Here is an 18,770-nt window from a genome sequence, read left to right on the forward strand (position 1 = left end):
TCACAGGGAAATCAAAGTTGCCATGGAGCGCGCTTGGAGTAGTTTACAGTCGAAGAGTGGAGCTGCAAAGTGGCCGTTTGGTGGCTGAGAGAGAAACCAGCCGGCATCCACACCAAGCTGCCGGCTTCCGAATTGGACATGTGTCATTGAAGTCAACAGCTGGGACGCAATTTTAACGGGATATATCGTCCCAATGACGAGCTTGGGCCGAGGGGAGACGCCAAATTTGGACGACTTCCATGTCCATGTCCATGTCCACGTCGTCGCTCGCCTCATTTCTTCGCCGTTCCTCTCTCCCTGCCGACTAAGAAACACTGAGAGTTTTTAGTTTCAGCCGTCATGACGGAAATAAGCGTGACGGAGAACGAGCCACAGCGACGGGACCTCCAGAGACCACCGACCACTGCGCCCACCCAGCCGGAGTCCAAGGTAAGACCACACCTGCCCCCGAACACCCCCACCATTACTTTCTATTGGGGTATCTGTTCCTAATTAAGTGTCCGGTGACGTCGACAAAATGGTTTTCAGTGGCTAGTTGAATGATTGTAAATAATGAAATATTAGTAAAACAAAAGTAGAAGTAATTTGACGTTTTGAATTTCATCTTTCCTGTATTTGATTAAATCGTGTAATTGGTTAATGAATTATGATTAAATTAAGTGTAAGTAAAATGAAAAATGAGAATGAAATTCACAATTTTTCATGTATTTTTTCTGAAACTGTTTTCAATTCAACTGTTATCACTTATCACAAAAAGTATTAAAAATAAAAAGTGTGATATTTCATACTGTTCCCTTTTTTTAAATGTATTATCAAATTAAAAAAAATAGCCAATATATTATAATGTTCATATGAAAAATAAGTAACACTGTTTTGTAACTTTTTGAAAACCATTTTAATTAAAAAAAATGGTGACAGTGTGAAATTAAACGACTTTTACACAAAAATATCTGCATTTAGAATTAAGGAAAAGCTGTGATCTCGCTGCACGTTACCTCATAACCTAATTCAGTCCATTTTTTTTTTAAATTTATTAATAGAATACTCAGTGGGAAAATTTGGCACCAATGCCAAATTTTGAACACCCCAAATTGATGCTACATAAGGCATCCATTTTATGTCTATTATTATTATTTACACAAAGCGAGACTAATTACGTAACAGCACTTAAGCTGCCTTAATTCTTATTACCTGACCTCACGCTTGTACAAGCATAGATCACACTGATTGCTGAGTGAGTTACTGCTGAACAATTTAAAGCTAGAAACAAAGCAAAAAAAAAAAAATCATGAGCCACACTGGCAAAGTGGGTCCATTTTTTTTATAGCAAATGCACATTTGCAGGGTCTTGTGGCTGTGCAGCAAATGCAAAGTTGAATAAATGTTCAAGCAGGTGCTTAATTTTTTAAATTTGTTTTAATTATCATAAATTGTATATTCTATTGTATGTTCTGTTCATTTTAATATATATAACAAATACATAATAAATATTAGAATGTAGACTTTTTGTTAACATCAAGAACGACACGCTTTTATCATTTTGATGCCTAAATTGTCTGATTGTGTGCGACACCCGGACAAGGAGGCCTACGGCCTACAACAAGATATTGTCAAAGAAACACTTGCAACAAATCACAATGATCCTGACGGGTGACATTGGTTTTTTTTCCGCTTGCCTCCAGACGACACAATGTGCGTAGGCTGGCCGTTGAATTTATGAGCCAATCCCAGAGCAGATGTTTGCCGTGTCTGGCCTGAGCTCGTAATTCACAACAAACAGGCCGACTGGACCTGTTCTCCCAAGCCTCTGCAACCTGCTAACCCCACTCAGGTCACTGTAGAAAATAACGACAACAGATCGTAAATGCAAAATCTTTTTTAAAATTTTTTATTCTGCAGGCAATGTTTTGAAAGCTATACATTTTCGCACCTCAAGCATTATACAGGGGAGGCAGTGAAGTGACCCTCATTTTTCGCTTAGCTATGCTAATGCTGTGGTCAATTCAGAATTACAGTAAATATTTGTATGAAAAACACTCCTAGGCCATAAATATAAAACAAACATTTAATGCAGTTTCGCGCAGTAGTTCATTGTGCACCGTTTGTAACCTCGAAACATTGTCAGGACCATCATGTACTGAAGACCACATGTATCTATGTATTTTTTTATCTTTTTTTTTTTTTTTTTTTTTAATTCTGGAATTCCAAGTCATTTTGACATTTATGAAGAGTAGACCTGATGTGTCAAGCCTTGTGGAACACCTCAAATTTTCTACTGTGCTATTTTGGCCATTATTCATTATACAGTAACAATCTGTGGACTGAGTAGAGCGCCTTGCGGAACGTCACCAGTTTTCTGTCAATGTGACTGATGTTAGAAAACATTTGAAATATTACGTCAACACTTGAAACAAAATATGCCTTTAAATTTTGGGGGGAAAATCAACGTTTTTCCGTGCACTTTTGTATGAAATGCTACTAAATTCTTGCAAGAACAGCAGTCTTGAATGTTACTACTTTAGATAGTGACAGAAGAAAGCGACCTACTGTGGAAATACCGCCCCTCCCAAAATCTAGCATCCACCTTGTTTTTATTCCGGCACTTTTCGTGCGACAAAAGCCTTCCTTGTTCTTCAGCCTGTTTGAGAAAAAAAATGAGCACAGAGACCAGTCTTTGCCCGAGGCTTCTATAAATAGACTGTTGTGAAGAATGCTGGGATAAATTAATGATTGAGTAGTGGGTGTGTGCGAGTACTGTAGAAAGGAGGCAAAAAAAAAACAAAAAAAAAACATCCTGCTGCCATGACAATGGAGATTTCTCACTGCACGTACTGTAACTGTTCCCGATAGTGAAAATCTGCATGGAATTGACAGCCATTGAAATGCATTGGAGTAGAACAAAAAGCGAGTTGACAACTGAAAAAAAAAAAGATCAGTGACTGATTATTCATCATCCACTAGACTTTGATCACCTTAGCGTCAACTACCAAAAAGTTACCTAATGAACGCCTTGTTTCAAATGCCTGGTACATTCTGTCGTCAAGTAAACGAATGCACAAAGATTTTCCTTTCCAACCATTTTGTGGATTTTCAAACAGGTAAATATGTTGTTTCATTTGGTACCACGTCTCCCATCGATTTTAGAAAGGAAAGACCTGAACAGAACACCACTTTCCGTTGTTTGAGCAAATGCAGTCAAGATCGACAAGTAGCCTCCTACTGGCTGGCACAAATAAGCTGACTGCAGCTGAACCAGCGCGCTGGCAGCAGTGGCCCAAATGCAGCAAGACGCCGAGCTCACGAGGCAGCCTTGTCACTGCTTTCTTGCTCTTTTGCTCTCTATCCTCTGAGGAGTTTCGGAGACTTCAAATTCAAGCGCTGCACTTTCCGCGAACTCACTTCATGTGGCATGTGCAGGGGCTGTTCTATTCTTTACAAAAATATGATATTTAAAAAAAAAAAAAATCGAATCACCCAGTCACACCAGCATTGGCAAAGCACTTTTTCCGCTGAGGATAAGATGGCTAAATACTGTTTGGAACATATGACCGGCATTTCATCCAACAGGGAATTGTTACGAATATTCTGAGTTACCCGTAAATATGGATAACATTCAGGAGTGTGGAACTAGGGACATATTCAGCATTTTTTTCCAGTTCCCAGGTGCCTTAATCTGTTGGCATGCTTTTGTTGTCGTTTATTGCAAATACTCACATGCATTCTTTATCCTCTGCGAAGAACAACTAATGACGGTGGCTGACTGTTGAGTTTTGCTCCGTCTGTCTGTATTATACTGCCCCCAGGTGGCCAAGGCACACGCACCAGCAGGAGCAGCATAAAATGTGACAATATTGGTTTCATTTGTTTGTATTCTATTTAATGATGTGGCCGGTGCATGTTTTCATCACGTACAATATTACAATAGAGTGCTATTTTTCGCTGTGGGGACAGTTATGTTAATTATCCCCCACTGTTACATCACAGTGGGTGTAGAAGGGCTTGCACACCGACACATTTTCATAAATGGTCAAATAATTTAAGATTTACTCGGTAGTTTAATTTCGGACTCTAGGGACCCAACTGCTTAGCATTCAGAAGTCAATTTTCCCATAATATGTCCCCTACATCCATTATTAAATTCGCCTCAGAGACGTTCATTGACGAAAGCATGCGCTTGTCTCCGAGTAGTGCGTTTTGTTTCTTCTTTCACACAAAAGCACCGGCAAGAAAGTGGGTCAACGGAGGCAGCTCTGCATCACTCACGCTAATTGGCGTTTGCGCTCTGAGAGAGGAAGGAGAAGAAGAACCTGATGCCATATCCGTTGGACTTTTCCACAATGCTAAACATTTCATTAAATGCCACAAAAAAAAAAACCCAAAATTGTTCTTTTGGTTTAATATAAAAACAACAATGGGTAAATGAGCCACATGCTGCTTCATCTAGAGATGATCTTTTCTTTTTTTTGCAGCGGGCATACTCTGGTAAAATTCCGTGCCAACATTTCGGTCGGTTGGCGCAAACACAAATCAAATCTCAGGTACTGGAGCCACATGCTGCTTCACCAAGACAGCTACATAAGTGTTTGGCTCATCAGCTCCCTTTTATTGTGGCCGTGACGAGATGAAAAGAGGCAGAGTTGAGTCGTGGATAAACGCTGCCAAAGCGGGCGGGTCCGCTCAATGAAACCAATCAAACGTGAATTTTTAAAAGGTCGATCGATTGGCGCCCGCTCGCAAGGGGTGGCAAATTTGTGAAGTCAGGAAGTTGGGAAGCGGAGGGGGGGGGGGGGGGGGGGGGATGCTCAGGGGAGGGCAAGGGTGACGAAGATGGAAGGGGAGAAAAAAAGCCTGACTGAGAAAGGACGCTCTTTGAAAATGGGGCTTGATCCCCTCCATCCTGTCCTTGTGCTCTTCTTTGGTTCAAACGCACTCATGCATGATTCAATGTTGTTATGTCGACCGTTGTCATAAGAACGATTTCGTGAAGCAGCATGCGGCTCGTTAGTCAGGGCTTTTCTACTTAAATAAATGGCCCGCATCAGACTTGGCTTTTTATCACTAGTGTTAGATGTTGTTTGGTTGTACACCAAACCTAGCATTGTAGCATTAGCATGACATGTTTTTTAATTAGAAATGTACTTCCTGATTTGATTTCCCCTGCAGCCCATCTAGTCAAAAAACTCATCAAGCCTGATTTGCGGTACTGAATAGTCCCGCACAAAACTTAGCTTTCTAGCATTAGCATTACATATTGTTTAATCAGCAATGTACTTTCTGTTTTGATCAATTCCGCAACCCATCTCGGCGGCAAATTAGTCAAGCATTGCGATTGCATTACTTGCCGTTATTTCCAGACTTGGCTGTGTAGCGTTAACACTACTTGCTGTTTGATTGGCAATGTCGAATGTTGCCTTCTTCTGCCACCCATCTAGGCGTCATACTGACTGGGCCTTGAGTGTGGTTCCACGCTATACCTCATTTTCTAGTAATTGCATTACATATCTGTGGAACACGTCCTTCCTGTTTTGATGTCCTCCGCATACTCATCTGGCAATTTTCCATACCTTACTTGTTGGCTAACGTGTTTGCGTCCCTTCCAGCTGCAGCGTCTGAAGCGCTCGCTGTCCTTCAAGTCTGTGATGCGCAGCAAGAGCGTGGACAACTTCTTCCAGCGCAGCAACGGAGACTCGCGGCCCCCCTGCACGCTCATCATCGCCCCCTCGCCTTCGCCGCCACCCGCCTCGTCTGAGTCGCCCCTGGCCTACGAGCGGTCGCCCGCTCCCACGCCGGCCGTCAGCCCCGACCCGTCGCTGTCGGAATTGTCGCGCTCGCCCTCCGTCAGTCCCGCGCTGTCGCTGAGCGCCAAGCTTCAGCCCAAGTCTCCGGCCCCGTCCGCGCCACCTCTCAAGACTCACAGTTTCCTCGAGCACGTCTTCCGCAGGCCCACCAGCTGCGAACGATGCAAACATATGATCCAAGGTAATAGCCACTTACATACAGCATTTTTTGCTTCCCATTAGGCAGAGCTGATTTGCTCTACTTGGGAATGGTTCTACAGCAGATTTTGCCATCTAACATTTGCATTAGATGTACACCCTGTTTTAATTTTCTCATGCAACCCAAGTAGGCAGTAAACTAGTCAAATGCGCTATATCAATGAAATTGTATTGTATTGTATTGTACACCCGCCGTCTCTAGCCCACAGCGATGCAAGTGCTAGTTTTAAAGGCCAAATAAATCTCTTTGCCATCAAACCTTTTACCTCTTAGGAAATTATTTGTCCTGTTCTCTCCTTCCAGACACAAACAAAGTTGATTTGTGCTTTGTTGTCAGTCCACAAATCTCACTGTGCGGACGCTGTGTCTTGAAAAGCAGCACTGATTCATTTTGCTCCAGTGCCATCATCTGCATTCGTTCAGACCCGACGCGTCAGTCTACCTGTGGGATTTCTGTCAATGTAATTAAATAAGCGATGTGGATGTCCACGCAGGCAACTCCAAGCAAGGCCTGCGCTGCAAAGCCTGCAAACTAGCGGCTCACCTGTGGTGCTCGTCCGAGCTGTCCCAGCAGCCCTGCAATGGCAAGGTAAGCAAGCGGGCGCCAGCTAACTTCCATGTCAACAACACGCATAGTTGTAGGGCATGAATTGCTTTACTGGCCAAAAGATTCCACACCAACCTTGCTTACTTTCATGAGCATGAAATGTTGTTGGAAGTGCTAGGGAAGATGTCCTGCCTGTTTTGACATTTTCTCTGCAATCCATTTAGCCAGCCAACTAGTCGGGCCTGAATTGAAATACTTCACATCGTTGGTGCCACTGTAAAAAAAATAAAATAAAAAATGGAGATCCGCTTTTAATTTGATATGCAAGCTGTTTAGGCAGCACACTAGATGGACCTGAGTTGTCATTAATTCCACACTAAACGCTGCATTCTGGCATTAGCATTACATTTTTGGGCACTGCTATAAAAAAAATGTCTTTGTGTTTTGAATTCCTCTGCAACCCATTTAGGCAGCAACCGTAGCTTTTCTGAATTGCAGCAACTACGAATCATTTCACACCAAAATTTGCATTCTAGCATTAGCCTCGCATGTTTCGGATACTGGTATGGTTTTGACTTCCTCTGCGACCCATCTAACCAGAAAACTAGTCAGGCCTAAAAATGTTTTCTTGTTTTCACACCAATCTGAGCATTGTAGCATTAGCATTGCAACCCGTTTAGCCAGCATACTGGTCGAGCCCGAATCGCAGCGCTTGCACGTTGTTGGGAACCGCTACAGAATATTTGATTCTTGTTCTGAGTTCCTCTGCAACCCATCCAGGCAGCGAATAAACACGAGGACGTCGAGTTACTCGGCTGTTGTCGTAACAGTAATCCGCCTCACTGTAGATGCATATTTTTGCACAGTTAATCGCGGCGGCGTGCGTAGTGACTCACGGAACGCCACAACAGCATCTGGATGCTGTAATGCTTTCCCAAGTAGTTGGCCTTCGAGTCTCGCTAATGGGCTTAGCTTGAAAGCCCCCCCCCCCCCCACGCCCTCCATCCTGTACAAAGAGGATCAAGTCCCCTTTCAGCGCAAATATAAGCTTGGCTTGCCTGTAAAGACGATTAAGACACTGACCGACGTGTGAAAGGTTAGTCGATGCAAAGAATGAACTATAAAACGCCTCACGTCAAGTTGTACGACCACGACGCCCTCCCGTCAGCTCCTTTTGCCGTCTTCTCGCGACGCTCCATTTCCTTTCCCTTCTCCGCCGCTAATTCAGCATCTGCCCCCAACCAGCTGGCCCGGCTTAATTCGGTGTGAAATTCGGCGCCTTTGAGGGCACGGAAGCAAGCCGTCATCGCTGTCCTTTTGGATGGCTGCGCTCTCATCAAAGCGGGGATTAGACGTTTGGCAAAGCAGCCGCACATCCGCATAACTTGCCGGGTAGTCGCACGCTGAGCGAGCGCGCTGGGAAATGTGCTTACGTAGTCAAGAGCAGCAGCTACTTCAGCCTGAAATGTACATATCAAATATTCATTCCATGCAGGGGGGTTTTGACCCTTTATTTCGAACACACACACACCTTCTTTTCCACAAAATTCCGCTCGATGATAGTTTTACACCCGTTTTGGGGACGGTGGCCATTTTGTGTGAGTTTACACCTTTGAGGGTTTAAAATAGAGCAGGAAATAAATGCTGTCAGCACCCGGGTGCGTGCTCATGTTCAATCGTGGAGTGTGCCCGTCATTGTTTTTAATAAAAGGCTCCAATAAAGCCGCTCTGTATTCTTGCCGTGGCGGCGGTCGGCGTTCATTTAAGGTAAAGAACAACAGCTTCATTAAAGGGGGCCTGCTGAGCCCAGCCGCGCCTCAAATGATGACCTGCAGGGACACAGAAGAGACATTTGCATGCACTTCACCGCTAACTTGTTCAAACTGTCTTTCAAATGAGTCGGGCCTTACTTGTGAGCGCTTGCTCTCTCGTCTTATTACGGTGTTTACCTAATTCCGCCGAACGTGTTTACGTTCGGTTTTGTTTGCCTCCGCAACACGTTCAGCCAGTAAACTAGTTGTCCACAGCTTCTGTTTTTTTTTTTTCTCTCCCCGCAAGTGTTGACGTTTGACTGTCTGTACGTGACTATTATTAGAAGCGCTTCAAGGTGAGAAAGCCGGCCTTTCGTCTGTGTGTTGTCCCACTCCCGACGAGCGCTCTAAACATATTCCTCGCGCTAAATAAAGCTCCCACTGATCCTCGTATCGCTTGATCTTCTGCAGTCTGTCGTTGGATCGCGTGGTCATTTTTAGTCGCGCTTGATCACACGTGACACAGTAATAATAAGACCGAGTCATGTAGATCCGAACCCTTTGGATGTGGTGACGGAGATGCTCTGGAGCCATCTGGCCAACTGATGACACTTGTGGCATCGCGTCTTATTGTTGTCGTCCTTCTCAGGACACCTCTGGTTTGGTTTTGTGCTGGCTGTTTTTTTTGTTTGTTTTTTTCGGCGCGACTATTTTTGGCTCAGTGACTTCTACTCTGTGACTTTGCTGCAAGTTGGTCTGACGTCGTAGTGGTAAATTGGAGTCAAAATGTCCGAAAACGATGCAATGAACATCAGGCCCGAATTGCAGCGTGCGCTAATGGTTCGACATCAAACTTGACTTCCTAGCATTAGCATGACATGTTGTTGGAGCTTCTATTTAACATTTGCTTCATTTCTTGATTGCCTCTGCCAACCCAGTTGGGCAGCAAACCAGTTGGGTCTAAATTGCAAAATAGTTTCACGCCCAACTTTCTGTTCTGGCATGAGCCTTACATGCTTTTTGGAGCGTTTACTGCATGTGTTGATTCTCTTTGCTCACCTGTTTAGGCAACAAACTAGCCAGGCCTGTCATCCAGTCTTGTGAATACTTCCACAGCAAATTGTGCCTCCTCGCATCGCTATTTATTTTGCTGGCGTCACCATGGAATATGTACTTCCAGTTACAAGTTCCGTTTCAAGTTCCTCTGCAACCCATTTAGGCGGCCAACTAGTCAGAATCGTAGAACTTCTGAATGGTTCCACAGAGATCTTCACCTACCAGCATTTTTTAGAACTACATGTAGTTGAAGCTGCTACAAAATGTTTTGTTTCCTGTTTTATTTTATTTTTTTCCCCCACTCCAAACCCATCCTGGCCGCAAACGAGCCACACCTAAATTGCGATATGCAGTGCGGTGCTTACTAGTGAGTCCATGGCAAACTTAGCACTCAAGCATCAGCATTACATTTTGTCCATAGCGCTGTGCAACATTTACTTTGTGTTTTGAGTTCCTCTGCAAACCCATTTAGGCGGCAAACGTGGCCGCATGCATTCTTTTAACATTCCACCCCGCAGCTCGATATTGCATGCGCACAAAAGTGCCAATGTCACTTTACCCCCCCCCCCCCTCACTTCTTTTCACTCTCACATCACTTTAGCCTGCGCGCTTTCCCTTACCTGTCACCTCTCGTCTTCCCCCGCACGCCGTCTCTCTTCAGACGGGAGCTTTTAAGCGAAACTTCAGCTCACCTCTACTAACCACTGAGTCGCTGGGCATCGTCAGGGAGACTCCCGATGTGCAGGGTGAGTGAAGGGAGCGTTTGCGTGGCGGAGCGCTCGCTGCCGTCACATGTCCAACGTGTGGCATGCTTTGCTAACCGGCAGAGGCGGCCCGCGCGGCGGTGGACCCCGTGTACGAAGCGCTGCGCTACGGGACGTCGCTGGCTCAGATGAGTCGCTGCAGCTTCGGCAGCATCTCCGAGTCGCCCTGCCACGAGGTAGCCGTCTCTCGGCTGGCGGATGGCTGGGGGATTGGCAGCGAAACAAACACAAATGACTTTTCTTCCCGACAGGTTGAGAAGCTCCCGGACAAGCTGGAGAATCAGCCGATTGCCGAAGAGGAGCCCGTTCCGGGAAGTGTGTGAAATTATCCTTTCAAAGCTCTCTGTTCATACGTGCGTACACGCGTAACGTGAACATCTGCTTTTCTGACCCGTGCTCCAGTGCTCACCCCTCCCGAAAGCGAGAAGGCAGATTCTGAAGAGCGAGTCAGCCTAAAGGTGTGCATTAGCACTTTCTCTTCCTGCTTTCCTCTTTCCCTGCCTCTACTTCTTCATTTTCCTCTTGTATTCTTCTATTTTACTTCACTGTCTTCTTTTTCTCTTCATCCTCTTTTTTCACTTGGCTACTCTTCTTCCTTTTCCTCCTCTTCCTCTCCTTTTCCTGTCTCCTCCTCGTCATCCTTTTTCTGCTCCTCCTCGTCTTGCTCTTCATCGCCTTTGTCATCCTCCTCCTCTCTCTTTTTCTTCCTTCTCAACTTCTTCCTCCTGCAGCTCGACTTCCCCCGTCTCTTCTTCTCCTTCTCCAAGTAACGCGTGTGATTTTCTTTAGACTCCCAAGCGTGTGGAGGTCCACTCCATGCACACCTACGTGGCTCTCTACAAGTTCCTGCCTCAGGAGAACAACGACTTGGAACTACAGTCAGTCCTTTTAGTCTCATTAGTATTATTATCTTGATGTGCGTTTTTCTCATTATGATTATCATTTGCAATAGCGGTAGTATGAACTATGGCCCGTCGACCTCCTTCAAGACCTGTTATACACCCGGAAGGCCAGACAGTTGTGTGGCTTGTGTGACAGGAAGAGGGAAAAGAGTTTATTTGTTGCTGGAGGAATAAGCACGTTATCACGCCCACCGGTAATCTGCGCGTCACAAATCATCTCTTGACATTTATAAGCGACACTTTCTGCAATAGAGGAAAGTGACATCGAGCCTCGGGTGAGCGGCTCCTATCTACAGCCGAGCGCCAAACCAGTTGAAGACCACCACCTGTAAAAGGCAGATTTTCAACCAACCAAGTAATTAGCTAGTCAACAAATTCACCTAGTTGCATTTCCTGAGCTACGGAAGCCACAATTTAAAATAAATTTTAAAAAATCGCCCTGACTCATGAACTTAATGCACTCGTTGGATTTAATTTATGAACCGCTCAGCCCTAATTTAGCCCAAGATGACATTTCAGCTAATGCTAGCTGCTGCCTGTGTTTATCCTTCAGGCCCGGCGATCGCGTCAAAGTCACAGATGACGGCAATGAGGACTGGTGGAAGGTGAGTTTGGAAGCGTCGTCGTCATCTTTGTTCTTGTGGCGCCCGTTACCTTTTGTGGGCAAACGCCATCCTGGCACTTGTGCAATCAGTCAAGCCTCCTCCAGTCCAACGAGGCAGCGGGACTTGAGAGCCGCTTGGTTGCCTTTGAAGGTCAATGGACGTGGGTGTTAGCATGGTTAGTTAGCGTGGGGGGGAAGAGGATGTCGTCCGTGTTTCATAACAGGTGTGAAGTAACAAGTTTGACCATATTTGTTGCATTAGCCAATTAATGCGCGTTTGATACTTTGTGGAGGCTCCAATGCGGGATTAGCGTGTCACAAACGCCGCTGCGTGGCTTGTTCTGATGTTGTTAATTATAGACATGAATTTTGTCAAATATGCATAATTAATAAAAAGCCCTACGCAAGTAAACAATAATTGAAATAAAACATGGCCTCCTATGGGATTAGCCACTAAAACAGTGTGGCTGCAGCTCCTTTGACGTAATCCGAACCGGATGCTATCTACTAAATTTAATTTTATACCCAACACCTAACCCATTATCCATTTGTTTGAATCCTGACCCCAAACCTCTAATCCCTAACTCTGCACCCAATCCCAACCCTTAACCCTAACCCCTATATCTTGTAAAGCTAACCCTGACCTTTTACTTTGACCCAGCTCGACCATTTAATGGTTGACCCGGACCCCAACCCCCGTCCTCTATTCCTGACCTGAACCCTAAACGCATACCCTGACCCTAGCCCCTAATGTCTAATCCCCAACTCACCCAATCCTAACCCTATCTGGTAATGCCGTCCTCTAATCCCAACACCAAGCCCTAACACTGACCCAAACCCCTAATTGCTACCCTTACCCACTAACTCGGCCCACTAACCTTAACCCCAACTCTCTGTTACTCTGAACCAAAAGTACATAAATGAGCCACTTGCTGCTTCACCAAGTCATTATAAAATGATCGCGACGTGTCATGTCTGGTAATTGCCCTGCATAAGCGTGTGCGTTTTGTGCTTTCTTATCAGGGGAAAAGCCGCAGCAAGGTGGGATATTTCCCCGCCAACTTTGTGCAGCGGGTGCGCCCAGGCGAGCGAGTGTGGAAGGTCGCGGCTGGTTTCCACGGCAACCGAGACAAAGGCCAGATGACGGTGAAAGAATCCCAGGTGAGCGCACGCACACACACACACACACGGAGACACGCAGAGCGAAGGCATTAATAACAATGTATGCAAATAGATGCGTTAAAGTGCTGAAATGACAGAAGACGGCATATTTGCATTGTGATGCCGCACACCTTTCGCCTCATTTTGGAAAAACTCACTTTTTACCCCAACGTCTCTTTTCCTGTTTTCTGCCCTTTCACACTACCAATCCATCATCCATATCGTCATCCCCGTTGTTATTCCCCGCATATCCCGTCCCTCGTACGTTTTCGCATCGTTTCTGTTTATCCCCATTCACCTTTGGGAATTCATTCCTTTCCCCTCAATCCGATTCCCACCCTTCGACCATTTCATTGTCCAAATCGTCAACTGTACCTATTCCCGCTTTCCGTGGCCATAATCGTGTTCCCCATCCTGTCGCCATCCTTTCCAAATCGCAAATTGTTCACCCCGCCCCCCGCCCCACATTCCCCCGCCGCAGATCTGCGTGGGCAAAAACGAGGAGATGGACGGCTTCCTGCGTCTGAGCAGCGGCAAGAAGCGAGGCTTGGTGCCGGCGGACATTTTGCTTGAAATATGACATCGGCTAATACTAGTACTTGACTTCTTATAATTACCATACATTGACGGAGCGATCCTCGGGAATGCTTTTTTCCCCCCAAAACGCCCTCGCTGACGGCCATACAATGAACAGCTGGCGTAGGGATCAACGGCTTTGCTTGTTTTGTTTTCTGTCCAGCTACTTTTCGTGTAGCGCAATGTGGGAAATGTAGCGTCAAGGAGAGTAAACAGGAAGTCAGGCTACCTCACCGCTAACTTGGAAAGCGCGATAGGACTGCAGGAAGCCTACGGGGAGACTTTGTGTCACACATGTTCAGTCCTGTATTCATTATGTGCACATAATTATAAAAAATGACGCCGTCAATATCAATTAGATAAAGATTGAGGCGCTTTCCCGTCAAATGTCCGATGCAGTGGAACCTCCAAAGTGGAGCATGTAGCTTCCCTTATCGTTTTTCAAGCTAGTCATTCACCGTGAGCGACATGCTATTTTTGTTAAATGTCGCAGGAATTTCCATGCTGGCTCACGTCACACACTAACTTTTCTCCTATAGCTGTCAAAGAAAATGCAAAACACACTTTTGGCGTTATACCTTTATAATTCAGGGGTGGGCAAACGTTTGTGCTCAAGGGCCTCGATTGACTTTTAAAATGAACAGATCGGCCGCATAAAAACAAATTGTGACAAAAAATTAGTGGAAGGTAAAGTCTCGTCATTAAACGGTAAACAGCAGTAAAATTTGTCATTTTTTGCAGAGGACAAAGAATATATGCCTGTGAGTATTGTTATATTGTATGTCCACACCGTGTTTAAATATCCACTACTTATAAACACCGCAACACAGATGCTATTCCTTATACAACGGCATTTCGCATTATTTCATAGCATAAGAAATGAATACATATATATTTTAATCAATCAATTGTAGGGGAAAAAATTAATGCAACATTATTATAAGCCTCCTTGTAATGTCAAATGTACAGAACGGGCCATACTTTGCCCAGCCCTGCTTTGAGGTCTTGTGACATTTTGCACATGATGACGGTTTGACTCCAAATTTTACTCCAAAAATTGTTTACAACTCTTTGAGCGTTCCACTTTTTTGGAAGTTCCACTTTCCACCACTCTCTAGTGACTTCCATGATGTACACTATCCCCACATGGATGTACCTCATCACACTCAATTCAACACTTTGCCTTATCTGCTGTATGTACAGTCACATCATGGTGTTTCTTCTCAAAATGGCCTCTCTCGGGATGCCGGCGTTTAAAATAAATAAATAAATAATAAATGGCGTCGAGGGAAAGCAATAAGTGTAAATAAAACATGTGGCTAGCCTTCTAGCGACATGCTACTCTGAATAGTATAGCCATGCAGGAAGCGACTAATAAGGGCATTGATATCACAATAATAGCAGAGCATCACTTACAGTTTTCATTTTCATTGGCATGCCTACTTTTTATTTTTTTTTCTTTACATTAACTCTTTGCCGCTTTCTGAGCTCATTTGAAAAAAAAAAAAAGTGGAAAAAGTAAAGCCCGTGAATCCTTTGCACTGTTCTATCCATCTATTTACTCGGTTTAACCTGAACACTATGCACAGCTCATCTAGCCGCTCGCTTTGTTTTGTCCACGCACGCGTTCACAAACACACACTTGGGCTCAGGATCCTTTTTTGACAGGCCATATCACGTTTTGGCGTTGCCCAATAAAGTGCGATGAACCCTCCGTTTGTTTGTGTGTGTCGTCATTTGTTTGACAAGCTTATTGACAGCCGTGTGGCCAGTGTAAAAATTCGCTCACCGCTAGTCCGAGATGCTAAATTTCTCTATTCTTAAATAATAATAATAAAAATAATATTTTTAAAAAATAGCGGCACGCCGGCATTGTTAAAGTATTGTTCAAAGGTCAGTGTTGAAGCGCATGACCAAGTTATTTAGACAAAATGAATGCGAGCAAATTTGTTATTTCAGAAGTTTGTATCAAACTGGAAGCGCTTCACACGATCGGTACGGCAGGAAGTAGGCCTCAGTTCGCAAAAGTTTGGCGACTCCTGCTGTAAAATGTTTGGCTAGCCTGCTCGCTCACGTCGGCTCTGCAGCACTCTGCGCTATCCGTGGCAGTGCCAAAAGAACATTCATCCGAGCAACAGAAAGGTCAATTAATCAGCCAGGCTTGGCGAGCTATTGCCACCCGGAAGGACGTCTGACATCCCGGTGAAAATTGCAAAGCTGTGTGATTGACAGTGATTGTGTCGCCTGTCATTAGCAAGTCGGTGGACTTGATGACAGGAAGCCAAATTCACCTCCAGAAGATGTTTTGCATCTCTCTCTCCTTGTTAGTCCGATTGTTGGGGATCCATAACACTTAGGGTCCCCTCGCCTCCATCCTGAGAAGTCTCGGGTCGCTTGCTCATAATGAGCGCAAGTAATTCCATTAACTCCCAATAAAAGTCTTTGGCAGCGGAAAAGCTGCTGGCAGGCCATTGACAACACTGGCGCTGCGTGCGTGTGTGCGCGCGTGTGCGTGCTGTGGCGCAATTTCTCAAATGATGACCCAATTCTGTTACCAAACTGGATGGAATCCCATTTTGGAAAGACGCGCGAGTGGCAGAACATCAAGCTGCTCTGGCGTCTTTTTTTGTCACCGGAGAGGATGCTCGACCAACAAACCGACAAACAAATGTGTACTGTAATAGACACAGCATTGGTCATCATCAGCCGTTTTCTAAAAATGGTATCGTAAGGAACTAAGCAATAAAATGTGTATCATTTAATTTTGCATATTTTTTTTCCCATATGTACTATAAAATACAGTAATTGTGTATAAAAGGAAAACAATTCCAATTAAACATAAATACAATGTAAATTCTGACTCATGCAAAATGAAAAAATTCAAAAATTACCAAAATGAAAATGAGATATATGGTTATTTTCACATAAACAGTATCTTAAAAACAACATAATACATGTCAATATTTTCAATGATTTAGAAACAGAGGGATAAACTCCAAATATCTCCATTTTTCATGTTGTTGAGGTGAGCTAGAAACGTCAGGCAGGCCGACGTCTCCTTTGGTGCGTTCACACTTGAATCATTGACAGCTCGGGGGAAACAAAACGTCCACGTTGCAAAGTGCAGAGGAAAATTGTGCGCCAAAAATAGCTCTTGATTACACGTGCAGGTTGAGAGGGGAGGAAACATTTCGATCTGCAGCTTTGGCAGAAAAATAAAAAATCAACCCCAAAAAGACAACAGTGTTATGAAAAATAGTCCGCTCGATTCCCAACATTCAAGGATTATTTTAAGGTACAGTGGTCAACCCCAAACACATAAATCCAAAATGAAGACACTCGCAAGGAGCTACTGTTGGCCAAAACTTGCGACACTCACTCATCCCGAAAAGTTCTGCACTATAATTACCTATACATGCCACAAGATGGAGCCGAATGACTACTTTGATCTAAACGAAGCTCCTCAACTCACTTCAGATGATACCAAAGTAATACCGCCTGTGCACAAAAACTGTGAAAAAGTGTGCTTTTCAGTGAGATTCGCCCCAAAAAATAGTGAATTCAAGAATGCCAAACTGCACATTTGCGTGGGTTTGTTGTACTTTACTTGAGCGTGTCCTTAGAGTTGGCTCGAATGCTGCTGCGGGCGGTTCCATATGGCTGAGTCAGCGCTTATCACAGATGTTTTTTTTGTTTGTTTCCAGATGCATTAAGCCTGTGTGGCACATTGTGGCAAGTCAACCGTCTGCTCGCCCACCTCCACACCTGCTTAGCGCAGTTTTCTTCCATCTTGCCTTTTTGATGTCGTCCCCCCTCGACTCCTAAAATGGCCACGGACGAGCAGAGGTGGCAAAAGTACTCACGCTGTGTACTTAAGTATAAGTTCAGATACCTGTGTAAAAGTAGAAGTCAACACCTTAAGTGCACCCGATTTATGAATTTCCGGCGATATTTTTTAACCTAATTGGCATGAGCGTTGCATATGCATATTGTCTTAATCCTCTGCCTTACTCAGGTGCTACTGGGACTCTCATGTCTCTCCATATGTGTTTGTGTTACACTGCCCCCAGGTGGCCAAGACGCGCACATCAAAAGATGCAGCACAATGTCCGTTGAATTGAAGCAAAAACGGTTTGATTTTAATTTTACTGCACGTTTTTATACGTTTTTGAGATGCGATGATTCTGCCCCAACAGCAAAAAAAAAAAAAAAATCTAACTAGCGTTAGCTCAAGCTTTTAAAACAAAATGTTTCCAGATTTGCGCACATTGCGAACTGACTAGTAAAAAATGCTAAATTAGCTATTGATAACAACAGGAAAAAAAATACACCTCACCTTAGTTTTTTTCGGGTAAGATGAAGAATTTTGGAAAAGTAAAGTGCAGGAAGTACAGATATGTCTTCAAATACAGGGAGGAAAAGTAAGAAGTAGAGATACCTGAAAAATAAGCTAAAGTAACAAAGTATTTGTACTTTGAGGCATGGAGGTTAATGAGGACGCTGCTCCTGGCAAGACGCTTGCTTCTTTATCTTTAATGTTCCTTCTTAATGACTCCAGGGAGCACGCCGGTGATTTATCTCTGCTCAAAGCTGCTACTCGCAAATTAGTCGAGGGAAGAAAAAAAAACAACTTTGTTGTATCCCCCTAATGGCTGGGTAAACAAGGTTCTCCCATAGTAACGCTTCTGGTTACCCATTGACTCAATGACAAAGTGACAATGAAATCATTTCTGTGAGCGATTATTCACGCTCCTAATGCTGCTTTTAGTGTTTGAGCAATCAACAGCACACCGATGAGCTTAGCAAACAGGCAGCACTTACTGTCGGGAGAAATGGGCCGTGGTTTTCGCCCAACTTTCAGGTTACTACATTTTAGTCCTGGTTCGTTTTGAGACATGGACGAGACTTTTAGCCTGTCAGACTCTTTTAGCACAAGTCAGATGTCTTATTTGGGGTAATACATTGGTTACGCATTTTAACTTACGTTTTGCCATGAACGAATCTGAATTATACATGCCAAGTAAGGTAATAGAAAAGAAATACAGTAAAACAAAACAGAAATTGATTTGCCTGAATAGGATTTTTAGCGTATGACCTTTAGCACAAGTATGGCTCTTAGCGTAAGCGTGACAAAGTGCAAGTCTGAATACATACAAACACCACGGTGGAAGTTAGTTTAAATATGAACACTATGGTTGAACATTTTAGGAAAGTTTTTCTTTTTGAGACTTGGATGAAACACTTGGCATAAGTACGACTTTTAGTGCGAGTATGTCGTAGAGGAGTAAGACTTTTAATGTAAGTATGATATTTTGTGTGTGTGTGTGTGTGTGTGTATATAAGCATTGGTTGACTATTTTACCTGTTTTTCTTTTTGAGACATGAACAACACTTCCGAATACGACTAAGTGTA

At 44.1% G+C, this 18,770-nt stretch overlaps 1 protein-coding gene across 2 annotated transcripts; it reads left to right on the top strand.

The window, feature by feature from the left end:
* The first annotated feature begins 282 nt into the window (after positions 1-282).
* Positions 283-18,727, top strand: LOC147128784 (SH3 and cysteine-rich domain-containing protein 2-like). Of its 2 annotated transcripts, none has more exons than XM_086017144.1 (11): positions 283-429; positions 5,601-5,979; positions 6,491-6,585; positions 10,012-10,096; positions 10,178-10,290; positions 10,366-10,429; positions 10,517-10,572; positions 10,904-10,992; positions 11,570-11,621; positions 12,644-12,781; positions 17,062-18,727. In XM_086017144.1, the coding sequence occupies exons 1-11, from the start codon at positions 340-342 to the stop codon at positions 17,068-17,070; spliced, it is 1,170 nt and encodes a 389-aa protein (XP_085873270.1). In that variant the 5' UTR covers positions 283-339; the 3' UTR covers positions 17,071-18,727. The 2 variants fall into 2 exon arrangements, with proteins under 2 accessions (XP_085873270.1, XP_085873269.1); XM_086017143.1 differs by lacking the exon at positions 17,062-18,727 and adding an exon at positions 13,263-15,071.
* Positions 18,728-18,770: the final 43 nt, after the last annotated feature.

This window comes from Filicampus tigris, chromosome 19, assembly GCF_054856515.1.
Source record: "Filicampus tigris isolate MCC_2025a chromosome 19, RoL_Ftig_1.0, whole genome shotgun sequence".
Taxonomy (NCBI): Eukaryota; Metazoa; Chordata; class Actinopteri; order Syngnathiformes; family Syngnathidae; genus Filicampus; species Filicampus tigris.